General features: G+C 40.3%; 1 protein-coding gene across 1 annotated transcript in view; it reads left to right on the forward strand.

Moving 5' to 3' along the window:
- The window catches only part of LRRC38 (leucine rich repeat containing 38), a 76,251-nt gene extending 56,231 nt beyond the window's left edge, over positions 1-20,020 (forward strand). Inside the window, exon 2 of the mRNA XM_069947626.1 lies at positions 19,047-20,020. Coding sequence (XP_069803727.1) covers positions 19,047-19,288 — 242 coding nt within the window. The 3' untranslated portion in view covers positions 19,289-20,020. The remainder of the gene's footprint in view (positions 1-19,046) is intronic.
- The last annotated feature ends 1,988 nt before the right edge of the window (positions 20,021-22,008 follow it).

Below are 22,008 nucleotides of genomic sequence, written 5' to 3' on the forward strand. Positions count from 1 at the left end.
ATGGGTCTGGATGAAGGGTATGATGGGTCTGGATGCAGGGTATGATGGGTCTAGATGCAGGGTATGATGGGTGGATGTAGGGTATGATGGGTCTGGATGCAGGGTATGATGGGTGGGTGCAGGGTATGATGGGTCTGGATGAAGGGTATGATGGGTCTGGATGCAGGGTATGATGGGTCTGGATGCAGGGTATGATGGGTCTGGATGCAGGGTATGATGGGTCTAGATGCAGGGTATGATGGGTGGATGTAGGGTATGATGGGTCTGGATGCAGGGTATGATGGGTGGGTGCAGGGTATGATGGGTCTGGATGAAGGGTATGATGGGTCTGGATGCAGGGTATGATGGGTGGATGTAGGGTATGATGGGTCTGGATGCAGGGTATGATGGGTGGATGCAGGGTATGATGGGTGGATGCAGGGTATGATGGGTGGATGCAGGGTATGATGGGTGGGTGCAGGGTATGATGGGTGGGTGCAGGGTATGATGGGTCTGGATGCAGGGTATGATGGGTGGGTGCAGGGTATGATGGGTGGGTGCAGGGTATGATGGGTCTGGATGCAGGGTATGATGGGTCTGGATGCAGGGTATGATGGGTGGGTGCAGGGTATGATGGGTGGGTGCAGGGTATGATGGGTGGGTGCAGGGTATGATGGGTCTGGATGCAGGGTATGATGGGTCTGGATGCAGGGTATGATGGGTGGGTGCAGGGTATGATGGGTGGGTGCAGGGTATGATGGGTCTGGATGCAGGGTATGATGGGTCTGGATGCAGGGTATGATGGGTGGGTGCAGGGTATGATGGGTGGGTGCAGGGTATGATGGGTCTGGATGCAGGGTATGATGGGTGGGTGCAGGGTATGATGGGTGGGTGCAGGGTATGATGGGTGGGTGCAGGGTATGATGGGTGGGTGCAGGGTATGATGGGCCTGGATACAGTGGGGGTCTGTAGCTGGGCCTGCTCTTCGGTTTGGGCTGTGTGATATCAAGTGGCTACTGCTCTTTTACATCCTTTACCACAATTTCCTTAGGTTTTTATTATCTTGTATGTAATATGATCTACACATAGACTTTAGTGGCCGCGTTGTGGCTCTTGGTGCTGGTGACGTCTGATCTGGTCTTTCTAAGAAAAGGGCAATCGGAGGAGCTGTAAGGCGGATCCATTTATAGCAGTGACCTGTCCCGGGGGAGCGCGGCATAATGTGGCTGCAGGTCGTGAGCAGACGCATTTCTCACATTCCCCTTTACAATTATAAGTAGAAATCTGAGGAAGAAGAGAATGCGGCAGTCATGGTGAGCGGTGTCTCCTTCCCTGTACAGTATATGTCCCGGGGTCCTGCCCTCTGTCTGCTCCTTAGTCCTATCTGTTCCAAGAAAAGCTGGGTGATAAGTTATAGGACTGCCATGTCAGCTCCTACAAGAATGGCTGCCAAATTCTCTAGAGCCCTGATGGTAGATGTGCCCCGTCATGTATAGGTGCAGAGCACAGCATAGAGCAATACCTGAGGTATACAGTAGAGTACTTGCCATGGTGGACACCAGATTCCCCAGAGCCCTGATGGTAAATGTGCCCCGTCATGTATAGGTGCAGAGCACAGCATAGAGCAATACCTGAGGTATACAGTAGAGTACTTGCCATGGTGGACACCAGATTCCCCAGAGCCCTGATGGTAAATGTGCCCCGTCATGTATAAGCAGTGTCGGACTGGGGCACCTAGGGCCCACCAGAGGAAATGATCCTTGGGGCAACCAACATAGAACCAGTGAGACACGACATGCTGACCCGCTCCTCTCCTGGATTCATCTGTATCTGTGACAAATCTCAGAATCCCCTACATTTATAAAGCTCTCAGGGTATGCTGGGAGTTGTAGTCTCTGAAAGGACAACCCTATAATAAATGACTGAGTGCAGAGTCTCCTGGTGGCTGCAATCTGTGGGTGACAACCATCAGCCCGGTACGTCCAGCAATACATCTGTGTACAGCGGCAGCTATCAGAGGATTGTACTACTGTACTACAACTCCCAGCATATCCTGAGGGCTGTAGACTGTCAGTAAATGCTGGGAGTTGTAGTGCCTGCAGCTGTTGTAGTTGGGTCCTAGGTGCATTATACACTGGATGCTTTGTGGCATATAAGAATACATAGATCTGTGGGGGCTCAGTGTAGGGAAGTGACCCCAGAATATCACTAATAGGGGATAGAACAAAAACATCTCCCCCTACCATATTATAACCATACTGTCACACTGTTACCATATTATCACCATACCGTCACACTGTTACATTATTATCACCATACTGTCACACTGTTACCATATTATAACCATACTGTCACACTGTTACCATATTATCACCATACCGTCACACTGTTACATTATTATCACCGTACCGTCACACTGTTACCATATTATAACCATACCGTCACACTGTTACCATATTATCACCGTACCGTCACACTGTTACATTATTATCACCGTACCGTCACACTGTTACCATATTATCACCGTACCGTCACACTGTTACCATATTATCACCATACCATCACACTGTTACCATATTATCACCATACCCTCACACTGTTACCATATTATCACCGTACTGTCACACTGTTACCATATTATCACCGTACTGTCACACTGTTACCATATTATAACCATACCGTCACACTGTTACCATATTATCACCGTACCGTCACACTGTTACATTATTATCACCGTACCGTCACACTGTTACCATATTATCACCGTACCGTCACACTGTTACCATATTATCACCATACCATCACACTGTTACCATATTATCACCATACCCTCACACTGTTACCATATTATCACCGTACTGTCACACTGTTACCATATTATCACCGTACCGTCACACTGTTACCATATTATCACCGTACTGTCACACTGTTACCATATTATCACCATACCATCACACTGTTACCATATTATCACCGTATTGTCACACTGTTACCATATTATCACCGTACTGTCACACTGTTACCATATTATCACCATACCATCACACTGTTACCATATTATCACCATACCCTCACACTGTTACCATATTATCACCGTACCGTCACACTGTTACCATATTATCACCATACCGTCACACTGTTACCATATTATCACCATACCGTCACACTGTTACCATATTATCACCATACTGTCACACTGTTACCATATTATCACCATACTGTCACACTGTTACCATATTATCACCGTACCGTCACACTGTTACCATATTATCACCATACCGTCACACTGTTACCATATTATCACCATACCGTCACACTGTTACCATATTATCACCATACCGTCACACTGTTACCATATTATCACCGTACTGTCACACTGTTACCATATTATCACCGTACCGTCACACTGTTACCATATTATCACCATACCGTCACACTGTTACCATATTATCACCATACTGTCACACTGTTACCATATTATCACCATACCGTCACACTGTTACCATATTATCACCGTACTGTCACACTGTTACCATATTATCACCGTACTGTCACACTGTTACCATATTATCACCGTACCGTCACACTGTTACCATATTATCACCGTACTGTCACACTGTTACCATATTATCCCCATACTGTCATACTGTTACATTATTATCACCATACCGTCACACTCACTGGCGTAGCTACCATGGGGGCAGGGTACGCCGTCGCTATGGGGCCCGGGGGCTTAGGGGGCCCGGGCCCCTGCGTTAAAGTATGCCCCCGCCCCCTGTATTGCCGCTCACTAAGCATATGCATAGTGAGCGGCCCTGAGCCATCCCCTCCGCCCGCCCCTTCTATCGCTGCTCAGCTGAGCCGATCAGAAGCCCGGAAAAGTGCAATGAGCAGCACTTTCCTGGGCTCCTGATCGGCTAAGCGGCGATGGAGGGGGCGGGCTGGGCGTGCGGAGGGGATCGCTGTCCTACTCACCTGTCCGCCGGCCCCAGCAGCTCCTCTCCCGACACTCCGGTCTCCCGTCATCCTCCGGCACAGGCAGTGGGGTACAGAGACGCTGCCTGTGTCCCGGAAGTGTTCTGCAGCGGCAGTCTCTCTGTCCCCCGCTGCCTGTGCCCGGAGGATGACGGGAGACCGGAGTGTCGGGAGAGGAGCTGCTGGGGCCGGCGGACAGGTGAGTAACCTGTTTGTTGTTTTTCTGGTCGCAGGGGGGATTGGCTACTATCGGGGCACTGTATGGGGCATTGGCTACAATTGGGGCACTGTATGGGGGCATTGGCTATTATATGGGGGCATTGGCTACTATGAGGGGCACTATATGGGGGCATTGGCTTCTATGTGGGGGCATTGGATACTATATGGGGGCATTGGCTACTATGGGGGGCACTATATGGGGGCATTGGCTATGTGGGGGCATTGGCTACTATATGGGGGCATTGGCTACTATGGGGGGCACTATGTGGGGGCATTGGCTACTATATGAGGGCATTGGCTACTATGGGGGGCACTATATGGGGGCATTGGCTACTATATGGGGGCATTGGCTACTATGTGGGGCATTGGCTACTATGGGGGGCACTATATGGGGGCATTGGCTACTATGTGGGGCACTATATGGGGGCATTGGCTACTATGTGGGCACTATATGGGGGCATTGGCTATGTGGGGGCATTGGCTACTATATGGGGGCATTGGCTACTATGGGGGGCACTATGTGGGGGCATTGGCTACTATATGAGGGCATTGGCTACTATGGGGGGCACTATATGGGGGCATTGGCTACTATATGGGGGCATTGGCTACTATGGGGGGCACTATATGGGGGCATTGGCTACTATGTGGGCACTATATGGGGGCATTGGCTACTATGTGGGGCACTATATGGGGGCATTGGCTACTATGTGAGGCACTATATGGGGGCATTGGCTACTATGTGGGCACTATATGGGGGCATTGGCTACTATGTGGGGCACTATATGGGGGGATTGGCTACTATGTGGGGGCATTGGCTACTATGGGGGGCACTATATGGGGGCATTGGCTACTATGTGGGCACTATATGGGGGCATTGGCTACTATGTGGGGCACTATATGGGGGCATTGGCTACTATGTGAGGCACTATATGGGGGCATTGGCTACTATGTGGGCACTATATGGGGGCATTGGCTACTATGTGGGGCACTATATGGGGGGATTGGCTACTATGTGGGCACTATATGGGGGCATTGGCTACTATGTGGGCACTATATGGGGGCATTGGCTACTATGTGGGGCACTATATGGGGGCATTGGCTACTATGTGGGGCACTATATGGGGGGATTGGCACCAATCACACTGCTGCTATCTCCATACTGTGACAATGAGCAAAATATTTTTTTTCTATTTTCCCCCCTAAAATCAGGGGCGCGTCTGATCAAAAGGCGCGTCCTATAAAGCGAAAAATACGGTACTACATGGGGGGGGGGGGCAGAGAAGGGGCTAACTACTTAATGAGGGACACAGTTGTCTAACTACTATATGAATACAGAGGGGACCACTATATGAGGGAACAGATGGAGCAAATAGATGCGTAGGATATTGGGGAATGAGTGAGGAACCTAAACTGTCTGGCAGATCCTACTGAGAGGAGTCCTTATGGTGGCCCAGGCTGGATGGAGAAGAAGGGGAAAAGTCAGCAACTCCGATTGGAGAAGATGCCTGTAACTGCACTGTAATCACTTCTGGTGGGTAAAGCCTGTGTGGAGCCTATACATGCCACTGTATGGCCAATGGTGATATTGGACTGTGGATTTTATTCCGTAGCAGTGGTAGCGTTATTTAGTATGTGGGGGTTTTAGTCAGTGAGAGGAGGTAATATTTGTCCCATGTAAACTGGTACTGTTTGTATTATTCATCCTAACATACTGGATTTGGTTGGTAACAATATAGTGGTAATGGCAGTGGTCATGGTGCTATAATGCTTTTCCTAATACTATATATACATATTGCTCTCTCTTCACAGCTTAGTGGTCAGTTGTTGGGGGGGGGGGGGGCCCAATCAAAAGTTTGCTATGGGGCCCAGCTAGTTCTAGTTACGCCCCTGGTCACACTGTTACCATATTATCACCGTACCGTCACACTGTTACCATATTATCACCGTACTGTCACACTGTTACCATATTATCACCGTACTGTCACACTGTTACCATATTATCACCATACTGTCATACTGTTACCATATTATCACCGTACCGTCACACTGTTACCATATTATCACCATACTGTCATACTGTTACCATATTATCACCGTACCGTCACACTGTTACCATATTATCACCGTACCGTCACACTGTTACATTATTATCACCGTACCGTCACACTGTTACATTATTATCACCATACCGTCACACTGTTACCATACCAGCAAAGGTAAGAGCATCTCACAAGGCGGATAAGGTAAAACAGTGGTTGTTTATTCCAGCATGGCACCAATACAACTTTTCAACCGCAATGGTCTTTTTCAAGTATACAGGATTAGAAACATAACATGGTATATAAAGCACTTCCAGCCAATCGCTGGTGTAATCCAATCAGTACAATTAAAAACATTTAACCCATACCACCCCTGTGACACAATCACTATATACATAAACTTTATTAGAACTCACAAAAGGTGTTTCATAGGTTAAAAACATACTTAGAGAGACCCACCTCCCCGCAGCTGCGATCTCCAAATAGAGCGAGGAAGGAGCGCGCATTGCGCAGATGCCGGAGTCTTGCCACATCTAAAGCGCATGCGCTATCACCAGCCAATCACAGTGTCGTGGGCGTTACCTCGAGCGGTCAGCTGACCGCTGTCATAGCGACCACAGACGCTATACTACATAGATATCAGCAAAGCCCATAGGAAGTCCATAATCGGTAAAGCGCGTCCCAGCTTACATTAGATGCCAACCAGTACTTCTTTAATCATCATCTGAAGCAAAGTTCTTTATTGGAGTTCAGGCTGAAATGGAAGCTTGGTAGGTATTGTCGTCGTGCAGCACGCTGTCATCCACAGTATCTACGGAGTTTATGAACACGGACAAACACTAGTATAGATGGTAATGTCTCTTATCTCAGGGTCGCACTGTTAGGGTTATAATGTCCATTAGCTACTCAGACGTCCTAGGGAGTATTCTCTCACCATGGTTCCCGTGGCATCACCGCGCCGTTCACACATAGTCTCCTATGCGTGTCCGCTACTCGCCGGTAGCCTCGGATCCCATTCCACAAGGTTTAGAGTCCACTCCAGTAGTCGAATAAGGCCCCAATCCGCGTGCGAGTTCACCTCTGATTTGGCTGGAACAGAACTTTTCATGTGGAATTTCCGTCCGTGTCCATAACTCATGCAGAAGCAGATTGACATCGCGCAATCAATCCACTATGCAGATATGATGGTATAACATAGCAGCAATCTGCAAAGACAGTAATACTCCGGATATAAACTTGTATCAACTTTGTAGGTGATTGCTTCACCCAAATCCTTGGCATCCTATCAAAATTCTCCAACAGAATATAGGGGTATTGCTGACCTCTTCTGTAGTAATAAACTCCTCCTCATAGTACATCTCAAGTCGGTAGGGTGTCCAATCTGTAAATAACAAATAAAACATCATTAAAAACATGTAAAAACCGTATAAACAATCCCATAATACGGACTTGATGCATCACATACCAGGCAACACCTTATATTCCAAGTTCAATCCCTTTGGGGCCAAAGTGCCCAGCAAAAAAATCCACTTTAACTCCAGCTTTTTTAACTTTAGCTTCCTATCACCACCTCTCACTAGCGGTGCAACATGATCTATTACACGGAGCTGTAGCTGACTGATGGTATGTCTCGCTTCAAGAAAATCGTGCTTTTATGTTTCTGGATCCTCACCCTGATTTCATTAGTGGTCTCCCCCACATAGTATAAACCACAAGGACAGGAGATGATATACACAACATAGTCAGATCTACAACTAAATCTTTGTTTAATTGTGAATTTCTGTCCTGTGTGGGGGTGACTAAATGTATCACCTTTCAGCATATTACTGCAACAAGAACAACTCAAACATGGGAAACATCCCATTTTACTGGTCTGAAGTGTGGTTTGTCTAAGACCTCTAGACATGCCAACATCTGATTTCACCACCATGTCTTTGATGTTACGTGTACGTTTATATGACATCATAGGGGGATTCTTAAACTCCTCTATCTTAGGGCTGTCCCGGTGTTTCATGCTTTGCCTAAGGTACATAAAAACATTTTTCCGCCCCCTTTACGCCCAATAGTTTCGGGGATAAGTTCCCTACAAGAACGCCTTTGTATATGGCTTGATAACCTTTTGCAACCTTTAGCAAAAAGAACAACAGGTTATATCAGAGATAGCAAAAGTTTATTAAACAATATCCAAAAACTTCCGTGTTTTGCTGGGGGAGCATGGCTGTCATGTGATGTGGCGGCCTTGTACCCCAGCATACCACATGATCGGGCCATACATGCGTTAAAATTCCATCTCCGGAAATATAGCAATTATGATTTAAGTTTACAAGATTATATTCTGGAAGTAACGAATTTTTTACTGTCAAATAATTTCTTTCAATTTTCAGACACTTTTTATTTACAGTTGGTGGGTTGTCCGATGGGGGCTAGTTTCTCCCCGTCATTAGCCAACATCTACATGGCATACTGGGAGGAGGTCGTCCTATATAGCACCCATAACCCCTACCTTGGAGTCATTGGATGGTACGGGAGGTATATTGACGACCTCCTCCTGGTGTGGCTGGGCACAGAGTTACAGGCACAGGATTTTCTACGATATCTAAATTCCAACACTCAATTTAAAATTCACATATGAATTTAAGTTGGAGTCTATTTCTTTTTTAGATATTACTTTAAGCTTTTCGGAAGGGAGAATTCACACTAGCCTCTATCGAAAACCCAGTTTGGGAAATGGTCTTTTACATGCCAAGAGTAGTCACCCCTCACATGTTACCCGAAATTTACCTATTGGGGAGTTTATCAGAGCACGACGCAACTGCTCTGAACCAGACAACTATACGGACGCTATACTAGATCTAGAGAAAAGGCTGATAGCTAGAGGCTACAAGTGGCATGTAATTAGACGAGCCCGCAATATAGCGGAGAAACATACTAGGCTACATCACCTGCAAGATAGGAACGTGGACAATGATAGGGTGAATGGGGAAAGTAAAAGTAAAAATAACAATGAGAATAAACATTTTCTTACTTTCTCCACAACGTATAGCCCACAATACAACAACATTTGCAATATAGTACAAAAATATTTACCTATGCTGTATGAAGATTCCAAATGTGAACAGTTACTTAGTCCTGGAATTAGGTGTGTAGCCCGTAGAGGACAGACCATAGGCAACTTACTATCTCCTAGTGTCCTTAGCTCCACTGAAAGGAAGACAAACACCTGGCTTTCATGTACAGGTTTTTTCAAATGTGCACAGCCGCGATGCGGCATGTGTGCGTTTGTCAAAAAGCAAACAACAGTCACAGCATGCAGCACGGGATACAGCCACATGATAAAGTCTACTATTAATTGCAATTCCACTCACCTAGTATATATAGCTGAATGTGCAGCATGTAACGTTCAATACATTGGCTCTAGTATCAGAAAATTAAAAATTTGTATTGGAGAACATATCAGAGACATCAAAAATGCAAGTTCTGGTTTCTCACAGAGATCGATATCTGGTTTTTCTAAGCACTTTATAGAATGCCATGAGGGCAACTTGGATACTTTACAGATAAGTGCAATAGAAAGAGTGTTTTACCCCAAGAGAGGAGGAGATAGGGAGGGTATTTTGAGAAAGCGAGAAGCCTTTTGGATTCTCAAATTTAATACTAGGTTTCCTTATGGGTTGAATTATAAAAATGATTTATTCTATGTATACTAGTTTATATAATGTTATTTACAGTATGATTATTATTTTGTTATGTTTTTTCCTCCCCCTCCTCCCCTTCCCTTCCCCCCGCCCTTTTTTCTCCTTTCCTTCCTTCCTCCCTTCCTCTTTTCCTCCCCTCTCCCTCCCCTCCCTTCCCCGTTACCCCTCCCACTCTTTCGTATGTGTGTGTTTTTGCCACCCAGGTGTTGTATGTATTAGAGGGAAGTTCCGGGAGGAGGCGTCATGTTAGTTGCAAGGGGCATGTATTTATACCCTGCAAGCTCAGTTTATGTTTATCTTTGCCATGATTAAGAGGTGTATTCCTCGCAACGCGTCGGCGTGTTTTTAAATACTTGTACTTTTTATGATGCCTTAAAATAAAACTTTGGATTTTTTACTGAAGAGCTGGAGACGAGTTTTTCTCTTTCATATCTTAGGGCATCCCTTAGCAATAATCCCCCAATTCTTTCTGAGAATGCTTGCTATTTTACCACTAAGTGGTCCAAAAGTGGAAATAAAGGGTATACGTTTTTCCATAGTGCGCAATTTAGGTTTAAATAGTTCAGTCCTTGGCATATCCAGAGCCCTAGTCTTATGTTTTTGGACTAGTTATGGAGGGTATCCCCTGGCAATGAATTTCTCACACATAGAGTTCAATCTGTCATCCACTACCTCCTCTTGACCAACCACTCGTCTGACTCTGAGCATTTGGCTCCAGGGTAGTGACTCTAGCATTCTCTTTGGATGGTTACTCTGAAAATGTAAAATGTTATTCCTATCCGTTGGCTTTACATACAGATCGGATTCCAGTCTATCATCGATTTTAAAGATGCGTGTATCAAGGAATTGGATTTCCACCTGTGAGGACACTAGAGTGAATTTCAAATCATCATGTATAGTGTTCAAATAGTCACGGAAACAAAATAGCTCCTCCTCTGTCCCCTCCCACAAAAGAAAAATATCATCTATATACCGGAGCCAGCAACGGACATGACTCCAGAAAGATGACACATACACGAACTCCTCCTCCAGGACCGCCATATAGATGTTCGCATACGTTGGGGCCACATTCGACCCCATGGCGGTCCCGCGACGCTCCAAGAAAAATTCATCGCCAAACGCAAAAAAAATTCTTACGTAAGACGAATTCAAGCAGCGTCAGGAGGAATCCCGTGTGTTCTGGTGAGTTTCTTCCAAACTGCACTCAAACCAGATCGTGTGAAATAGACGTGTAGAGTGAAACTACGTCAAAAGACGCTAATATGCATTGGCCTGTAACATGCAAGGTAGAAATTTTGGTTAAAAAATCAGTTGTATCCCTAACATAAGAGTCAGTTTCTACAACAAAGCAACATTAGAGCAAACTGAACCTCTTCCAGAAACGATTGGACGCCCTGGAGGGGCGTCCAGCCGCTTATGGATTTTGGGGAGCATATATATAACTGGTGTGGTGGGGTTCTCAATCAATAAATACTCGTGTAGATGCTCATCAATAATCCCCATCGTCATTGCATCAGTCACCAGTTTCACTAGTTCCCTCTGGAACTCAAAGATGGGGTTATTCGATAGTTTAGTATAGACCTCCACATCATAAATTTGTCTATATACCTCCTGTTTATAGGCATCAGTGCACATCACCACCAAGGCCCCGCCCTTGTCGGCGGGCTTGATGGTGATGCGCACATCGGACATCAGCTCCTCCAGAGCTTGCTTTTCTGGCCCAGTGAGGTTAGAATTAACAACACCTCTTTGTTCACTCTCAATAACTCCACTTCCCTTAACACAATTTGTACAAATGCTTCCACACAATGATTATGTACAGGTGGATAAAAGTTGCTCACATTAGTCAGACCTGTATCCTTCAAACAGAGCATATTGTCCTGTTTGTCTTTAGGTTTGCTTTTAGGCTGTTCTGAAAAAAACACTTTCAATTTTAATCTACGAAAAAAATTATGTAAGTCCAGGTCCAATCTGCACCAATCCATAGAATAGATGGGACAAAATGATGAACCTCTAGATAGTAAATGTAATTGTTCATCGGTTAGAGAAATATCAGAAATATTTACCACCAGGGAGTCTTGGGCTATGTCGGTGGATTGCGTTTCACTGTCGTGCGAGTCACCCTGTTGTTGTTGTTGTTCTCTCTTACGTTTCCTCCAGTGTTTGCGCCCTCCTCTGCGCGTCCGCCTCCTGCATCTCTCATTAGTCCTTTGTCCAAAAAAGGTGCTGGATTCCTTCCTGTTGCTCCTTGTGTTGAGTCATCTGTAGAATCAGATTCGCCAGTGAAACCAAAGTAACGTTCCTTTCTTTGTTTAAAGTTTTTTCCTCAATTTACTTTACGTCCTTTAGGTTTTTTCTTTCTGTTTCAACAGATGTAGCAGAGCCAATATCCGCACTACATAGCAGAGCTGAGGCGGCTGTGTAGCAAAGCTGATACCCGCACTACGTAGCAGAGTTGAGGCAGCCGTGTAGCAGAGCCAATACCCGCACTACGTAGCAGAGCTGTGGCAGTCTTGTAGCAGAGCCTATACCCGCACTATGTAGCAGAGCTGAGGCAGCCTTTTAGCAGAGCCGATACCCGCACTACGTAGCAAAGCTGAGGCGGCCATGTAGCAGAGCCGATACCCACACTACATAGCAGAGCTAAGGCGACCTTGTAGCAGAGCTGATACCCGCACTACGTATTAGAGTTGAGGCAGCCATGTAGCAGAGCTGATACCCATTCTACGTAGCAGAGTTGAGGCAGCTGTATAGCAGAACCAATACCCGCTCTACATAGCAGAGTTGAGGCACGCGCTGTGTGCGTACTCCCAGGGTCCCTCATGGCCTCCCTGCATGGTGATTGGATAAAAAAAGCGCTAAGTGCGATGGGAGGGCTTTCGAATGTTTCCTGCGTATTCGGCACACTACTCGATTGAATTCGGATCTTTCGAATACCGCAATATTCCATCGAACACCATCTCGATCGAATTGTATTCTCTCATCTCTAATCCATATTCTTCTTCCGCTTCTTCTCCCTTTTTTCACTTTTATTCAATTTATACTAAAACAGTATTCCCCGTGATTATATACAATAATAAGTGAATTTAAAATTTGTCCCGTGATGCCCTATTCCGCAAGGGGTCTGTCATATGCGGTGCCGTGCAGTGTGCACTTCAAAGGCTACCGTCACCCAACAGCCCGAATGCGAGATTTTTGCACTAGTAGTGCAAGTCACCCAGAGAGTCAAAGAAATTTTCGAATTTACTATGTATTTGGGGATAAGCATAAAACACCCCAATACAGATGACTCTCTGCAAAGCAGCTACCAATCACAGAGACAAAGTCTAAAATGAGCCCAGCCATACTGACATGTTTTGTCAGCTGACGCTGACTTTTTCAAAGTACAGGCTAGATTGGGCCGGCGCTGCCTGAGTTTTATAGCGCCGGTCCCTTGGTCAGATAAAGTCCTTAGCCAATCACTGACAGCCTTTTTTCGCGGTTCCTTAAGGTCATTCATTTGATAGGGCCATGTGATGTAAACACTGGGGGCTCGACCTGTTTTGATTTCAGCCTCGTTCCGGGTGCGTATATTCAGGCGCCTATTGGCGTATAGATTTCAAAGGTTCGCAGGCAATTTGTGCGCATGCGTAGTCATGATGATGTTGTGTACGCATGTAACGGGACTTAGAACCTACGTTTCACTGTAGGCTTATCGCGCATGTCTGAAGACTTAGTTTGTTGGGAGTGATTGTAGATGTTAATATGCGCATGTCATGACACTTAGTTATTTTGACATTAGGTAGCAGCGTAGGCGCATGTCAGGACACTTAGAAGTTATCGAGTGGTTCACAGACTTAGAAAGCGGCTCCCTCCATGGTACCATCTGCGCATGTGAGGGGACTTAGAGCGTACGCTTCTGCCCACGTTTATCGCGCATGCCTGAGAACTTAGAAATTTTAAGAACGATCCTGAGCGTTAATTTATGCAAGTCATATCATTACATAGTATCATGTCAGCTTTTGAAGTCTCTTAATAGGTTAGTGGTTGAGTGGTTATAGGCTTAAATACGGGTATGGCCGTATTTAGAGATTTGGGGTGTCAGTGTGCATACTCGTCTTTTATAAAAAGGACCAATCCACCTAAAATCACCTACTGTTGTATGTCTCATAAACATGGGTGATTTTACAGAAATGGCGTAAAGGTGAAGCCCTCATTTAATCTGTGAAAGGTTAGGGTTTATTATACACTGTATAGTGAGGGGACATATTATTATTATTATTATTATTGTTATTATTATTATTATTATTATTATTATACACTGTATAGTGAGGAGACATATTATTATTATTATTATTGTTATTATTATTATTATTATTGTTATACACTGTATAGTGAGGAGACATATTATTATTATTATTAGTAGTAGTAGTATTATTATTATTATACACTATATAGTGAGTGGACATATTATTATTATTATTATTATTATTATTATTATTATACACTATATAGTGAGTGGACATATTATTATTATTATTATTATTATTATTATTATTATTATACACTGTTTAGTGAGGAGACAAATTATTATTATTATTATTATTAGTATTATAATAATTATTATTATTATTATACACTGTATAGTGAGGAGACATATTATTATTATTATTATTATTATTATACACTGTATAGTGAGGAGACATATTATTATTATTAGTATTATTAGTATTATTATTATTATACACTATATAGTGAGCGGACATATTATTATTATTATTATTATTATTATACACTGTATAGTGAGGGGACATATTATTAATAGGAGACATTATTATGTATAGTGAGCGGACATTATTATTATTATTATTATTATTATTATTATTATACACTATATAGTGAGCGGACATATTATTATTATTATTATTATTATACACTATATAGTGAGCGGACATATTATTATTATTATTATACACTGTATAGTGAGGAGACTAATAATAATAATATTTGTTATACACTGTATAGTGAGCGGACGTGTTATCATTATTATTATTATTGTTATACACTGTATAGTGAGGAGACATATTATTATTATTATTGTTATACACTGTATAGTGAGCGGACATTATTATTATTATTATTATACACTGTATAGTGAGCGGACATTATTATTATTATTATTATACACTGTATAGTGAGGAGACATTAATAATAATAATAATAATAATAATATGTCCGCTCACTATACAGTGTATAATAATAATAATAATAATAATAATAATATGTCCGCTCACTATACAGTGTATAACAATAATAATAATAATAACAATAATAATAATAATAATAATATGTCCGCTCACTATACATAATAATGTCTCCTATTAATAATATGTCCCCTCACTATACAGTGTGTAACAATAATAATAATAATAATAATAATAATAATAATATGTCCCCTCACTATACAGTGTATAACAATAATAATAATAATAATAATAATAATAATAATATGTCCCCTCACTATACAGTGTATAACAATAATAATAATAATAATAATAATAATAATATGTCCCCTCACTATACAGTGTATAACAATAATAATAATAATATTTGTTATACACTGTATAGTGAGCGGACGTGTTATCATTATTATTATTATTGTTATACACTGTATAGTGAGGAGACATATTATTATTATTATTGTTATACACTGTATAGTGAGCGGACATTATTATTATTATTATTATACACTGTATAGTGAGGAGACATTAATAATAATAATAATAATAATAATATGTCCGCTCACTATACAGTGTATAATAATAATAATAATAATAATAATAATAATAATAATAATAATAATATGTCCGCTCACTATACAGTGTATAACAATAATAATAATAATAACAATAATAATAATAATAATAATATGTCCGCTCACTATACATAATAATGTCTCCTATTAATAATATGTCCCCTCACTATACAGTGTGTAACAATAATAATAATAATAATAATAATAATAATAATAATAATAATAATAATAATAATAATAATAATAATAATAATAATATGTCCGCTCACTATATAGTGTATAATAATATTATTATTATTATTATTATTATTATTATTATTATTATTATTATTATTGTTACACACTGTATAGTGAGGGGACATATTATTATTATTATTATTATTGTTATACACTATATAGTGAGCGGACATATTATTATTATTATTATTATTATTATTATTATTATTGTTATACACTGTATAGTGAGCGGACATATTATTATTATTATTATTATTATTATTGTTATACACTGTATAGTGAGCGGACATATTATTATTATTATTATTATTATTATTATTGTTATACACTGTATAGTGAGCGGACATATTATTATTATTATTATTATTATTATTATTATTATTATGTCCGCTCACTATACAGTGTATAACAATAATAATAATAATAATAATATGTCCCCTCACTATACAGTGTGTAACAATAATAATAATAATAATAATAATAATAATAATAATAATAATATTATTATACACTATATAGTGAGCGGACATATTATTATTATTATTATTATTATTATTATTATTATTATTGTTATACACTGTATAGTGAGCGGACATATTATTATTATTATTATTATTATTATTGTTATACACTGTATAGTGAGCGGACATATTATTATTATTATTATTATTATTATTGTTATACACTGTATAGTGAGCGGACATATTATTATTATTATTATTATTATTATTATTGTTACACACTGTATAGTGAGGGGACATATTATTATTATTATTATTATTATTATTATTATTGTTATACACTGTATAGTGAGGAGACATATTATTATTATTATTATTATTATTATTATTATTATTATTATTATTGTTATACACTGTATAGTGAGGAGACATATTATTATTATTATTATTATTATTATTGTTATACACTGTATAGTGAGGAGACATATTATTATTATTATTATTATTATTATTATTGTTATACACTGTATAGTGAGGAGACATATTATTATTATTATTATTATTGTTATACACTGTATAGTGAGGAGACATATTATTATTATTATTATTATTATTATTATTATTATTGTTATACACTGTATAGTGAGGAGACATATTATTATTATTATTATTATTATTATTATTATTATTATTATTATTATACACTATATAGTGAGCGGACATATTATTATTATTATTATTATTATTATTATTATTATTATTATTATTGTTATACACTGTATAGTGAGGAGACATATTATTATTATTATTATTATTATTGTTATACACTGTATAGTGAGGAGACATATTATTATTATTATTATTATTATTATTATTGTTATACACTGTATAGTGAGGAGACATATTATTATTATTATTATTATTGTTATACACTGTATAGTGAGCGGACATATTATTATTATTATTATTATTATTATTGTTATACACTGTATAGTGAGGAGACATATTATTATTATTATTATTATACACTATATAGTGAGCGGACATATTTTTATTATTATTATACACTGTATAGTGAGCGGACATATTATTATTATTATTATTATTATTATTATTATTATTGTTATACACTGTATAGTGAGGAGACTTATTATTATTATTATTATTATTATTATTATTATACACTATATAGTGAGCGGACATATTATTATTATTATTATTATTATTATTATTATTATTATTATTATACACTATATAGTGAGCGGACATATTATTATTATTATTATTATTATTATTATTATTATACACTATATAGTGAGCGGACATATTATTATTATTATTATTATTATTATTATACACTGTATAGTGAGCGGACATATTATTATTATTATTATTATTATTATTATTGTTATACACTGTATAGTGAGCGGACATATTATTATTATTATTATTATTATTATTATTGTTATACACTGTATAGTGAGCGGACATATTATTATTATTATTATTATTATTATTATACACTGTATAGTGAGCGGACATATTATTATTATTATTATTATTATTATTGTTATACACTGTATAGTGAGCGGACATATTATTATTATTATTATTATTATTATTATTATTATACACTGTATAGTGAGCGGACATATTATTATTATTATTATTATTATTATTATTGTTATACACTGTATAGTGAGCGGACATATTATTATTATTATTATTATTATTATTGTTATACACTGTATAGTGAGCGGACATTATTATTATTATTGTTATACACTGTATAGTGAGCGGACATATTATTATTATTATTATTATTATTATTATTATTGTTATACACTATATAGTGAGCGGACATATTATTATTATTATTATTATTATTATTATTATTATTATTATTATTATTATTATTATACACTATATAGTAAGCGGACATATTATTATTATTATTGTTATACACTATATAGTGAGCGGACATATTATTATTATTATTATTATTATTATTATTATTATTATACACTATATAGTGAGCGGACATATTATTATTATTATTATTATTATTATTATTATTATTATACACTATATAGTAAGCGGACATATTATTATTATTATTGTTATACACTATATAGTGAGCGGACATATTATTATTATTATTATTATTATTATTATTATTATTATTATTATTATTATTATTATACACTATATAGTAAGCGGACATATTATTATTATATTATTATTATTATTATTATTATTATTATTATTATTATTATTGTTATACACTGTATAGTGAGCGGACGTGTTATCATTATTATACACCAGGGCTGGAGTGTCAGATAGCGGGGAGTCCTAGAGACTTGGGGGTGATACATATCAGGGATCAGGGACCACCTTTTGACATCTTTTGACCAGTAACCCCTAAAAATTGTGTTTTCCTGGAAGCAGCGTGGCTCATATGTTCGTACCGAGTTTTTGAGGCTATTTGATCCATAATCCCTTTGACAATTTGTCCTCAGGTAAACCCCCAGGTCTTCTATTTGGCACATTGTACACAGCTCATATACAGGAAAGGTTGCTGGACAATCCCTTTTAGGATTATGTATGTATATGTCTAACAGATTCCTCTCCTTTCCCCCCTCATTAGGTGTACAAGAAATTCAGTGCACGTTAGAGGAGCGCAGAGTCTTCCTTCACGAGCTGTCGGCCATCAGCTTCAGTGACTGCAAGTTCTCCCTAACCCTGACCGATTTCCTCATCATTATATTCTCTGGGGTTGCTGTGTCTATTGCTGCCATTTTCTCCAGCTTCTTCCTGGCTACCACTGTGCACTGTTTCCAAAGATGTGCCCCAAGCAAGGATGAAGATGAGGATGATGAGGATGACTGAGATCGTTGTCCAACTCCTTAAGAAAAAGCCCAGCGTCTTGTTGGACCACATTCATCTGCAATGCCCATTGGTTGGACAGGAGGAATTGTCTTCATTTTATAGGTTGTTATCTGGGAGGTGACTCCACACAGTCCCCAGGACTTAGGTCCGGACACCCTGATGTGGGCTTACTCTGATCTCCAGCTTGGTCCACAGCTGGCCGAGCACTTTACAAAACACCATGGACCTCTTCAGTCTTGGAAGATGCCAATTTTTGATATGTCTTTATGGCCTATAAGAAAATATAATGTGGATTGCCCCTTAAATTCCTTAAGGAGAAACCATATTTCAGTGTTAAATGCTAAATCACATGGCTAAACAGAAGAAGCCAGTGTTGTGTCCAGACGTAGGAGTCTCCAGCGACTATCCATAAGGAGTTTCTGCTGGGGATAGACACTGGGGTTGGGCTTTCATCCATTGTCTTCCAGCTAATCTCTTCTCACTAGACCTCAGTATTCCCAGGACAAGATGAGCTAAACTGAGTTTAAAGAGGATGTCCAGAGAAGGGCCTAGGCGCTATTAACCCATTATTGCTGACAACAATGATCCCAAATTTCTGTTCTTGACATAAAAGTGGCCCCATCTTCACAGGGATGAATGAGACTGCTGGATATGCTATGACTCCTTCCGACTGTCTCATACTGGTGATCTCATTCATCTCTATGGAGCAAGATGTCCCTAGTTGGCTTATTCAATCGCTCTGTAATACATGAAAAATCTGGAAAGTTCTTCATTTTCCGACTTCCACATAAGGAAAAATATTTAACTTACAAAAATCTTTTGAGCATCAGGACTGTTAATTCTTCTGCAATAAGGGTCTTACCTGTGACCCCTCCCCTCAGATATGCAAATAGAGGTCACCAGGACCAGCATGGACCATGACCACCATCCCATCTGTTGGGCTTTCCATGCATATTGTAATTCTGCTAACATCTCCTTGTTTGGAGACCAATCATCCTCCATAATCTTCATCTTTTATAGTAATACACATAATTACCTTATTATTACCTGATATCTTCTAGGTGGCACTATTTTTATAGGGCAATTATGGTTGCTAGAAACACTCCTTCATCCAATATCCAGCTCATGTAAAAGTCACAGTGATCAGTCTAGGAGCGGTGCAACCCCTTATCCTTGGCTGATCACATCTTTTGAATTGACCTTAGAGTTATTGTTTACTGGTTATTGGTTACAGTGATCATTCGTGCAGCCTGACCGCTCTCTTAGTTGTGCCATCTAGAGGCAGATGACTGCAGATCACTGATTGGCACTCATTTGCGGCCGTAGACGGACAAAGATCGGAAAGTCTAAAAGGGCCCCCAACACGAGGTTCTACAGAAGAAGCCTAACTAGACTCCTCTCAAATACACAGGCAATGGGCAAGCTCTAGAAAAAGGGCACCCCATCACTGTCATCCCAGCCGCCATTATCACTGTCCTCCTGGGCACTAATATCACTGTCCTCCTGGGCACTAGTATTACTGTCCTACTGGGCACTAGTATCACTGTCCTCCTGGGCACTAGTATTACTGTCCTCCTGGGCACTATTAGCACTGTCCTCCTGGGCACTATTAGCACTGTCCTCCTGGGCACTAATATCACTGTCCTCCTGGGCTCTATTATTACTGTCCTCCTGGGCACTATTAGCACTGTCCTACTGGGCACTATTATCACTGTCCTCCTGGGCACCATTATCACTGTCCTCCTGGGCACCATTATCACTGTCCTCCTGGGCACTAATATCACTGTCCTCCTGGGCACTAGTATCACTGTCCTCCTGGGCACTAGTATTACTGTCCTCCTGGGCACTAATATCACTGTCCTACTGGGCACTAGTATTACTGTCCTACTGGGCACTCTTATCACTGTCCTCCTGGGCACTCTTATCACTGTTCTCCTGGGCACTATTATTACTGTCCTACTGGGCACTAGTATTACTGTCCTACTGGGCACTCTTATCACTGTCCTCCTGGGCACTATTAGCACTGTCCTCCTGGGCACCATTATCACTGTCCTCCTGGGCACTAGTATCACTGTCCTCCTGGGCACTATTAGCACTGTCCTCCTGGGCACTATTAGCACTGTCCTACTGGGCACTAGTATCGCTGTCCTACTGGGCACTAGTATCACTGTCCTCCTGGGCACTATTATCACTGTCCTCCTGGGCACCATTATCACTGTCCTCCTGGGCACTATTATTACTGTCCTCCTGGGCACCATTAGCACTGTCCTCCTGGGCACTATTATTACTGTCCTCCTGGGCACTATTAGCACTGTCCTCCTAGGCACTCATCACTGTCCTCCTGGGCACTATTATTACTGTCCTCCTGGGCACCATTAGCACTGTCCTCCTGGGCACTATTATTACTGTCCTCCTGGGCACTATTAGCACTGTCCTCCTAGGCACTCATCACTGTCCTCCTGGGCACTATTATTACTGTCCTCCTGGGCTCTATTATTACTGTCCTCCTGGGCACCATTATCACTGTCCTCCTGGGCACTATTATTACTGTCCTCCTGGGCACCATTATCACTGTCCTCCTGGGCTCTATTATTACTGTCCTCCTGGGCACTATTATCACTGTCCTCCTGGGCACCATTATCACTGTCCTCCTGGGCACCATTATCACTGTCCTCCTGGGCACCATTATCACTGTCCTCCTGGGCACTATTATTACTGTC

The sequence above is a fragment of the Dendropsophus ebraccatus genome, chromosome 12, assembly GCF_027789765.1.
Source record: "Dendropsophus ebraccatus isolate aDenEbr1 chromosome 12, aDenEbr1.pat, whole genome shotgun sequence".
In the NCBI taxonomy this organism is placed as follows: Eukaryota; Metazoa; Chordata; class Amphibia; order Anura; family Hylidae; genus Dendropsophus; species Dendropsophus ebraccatus.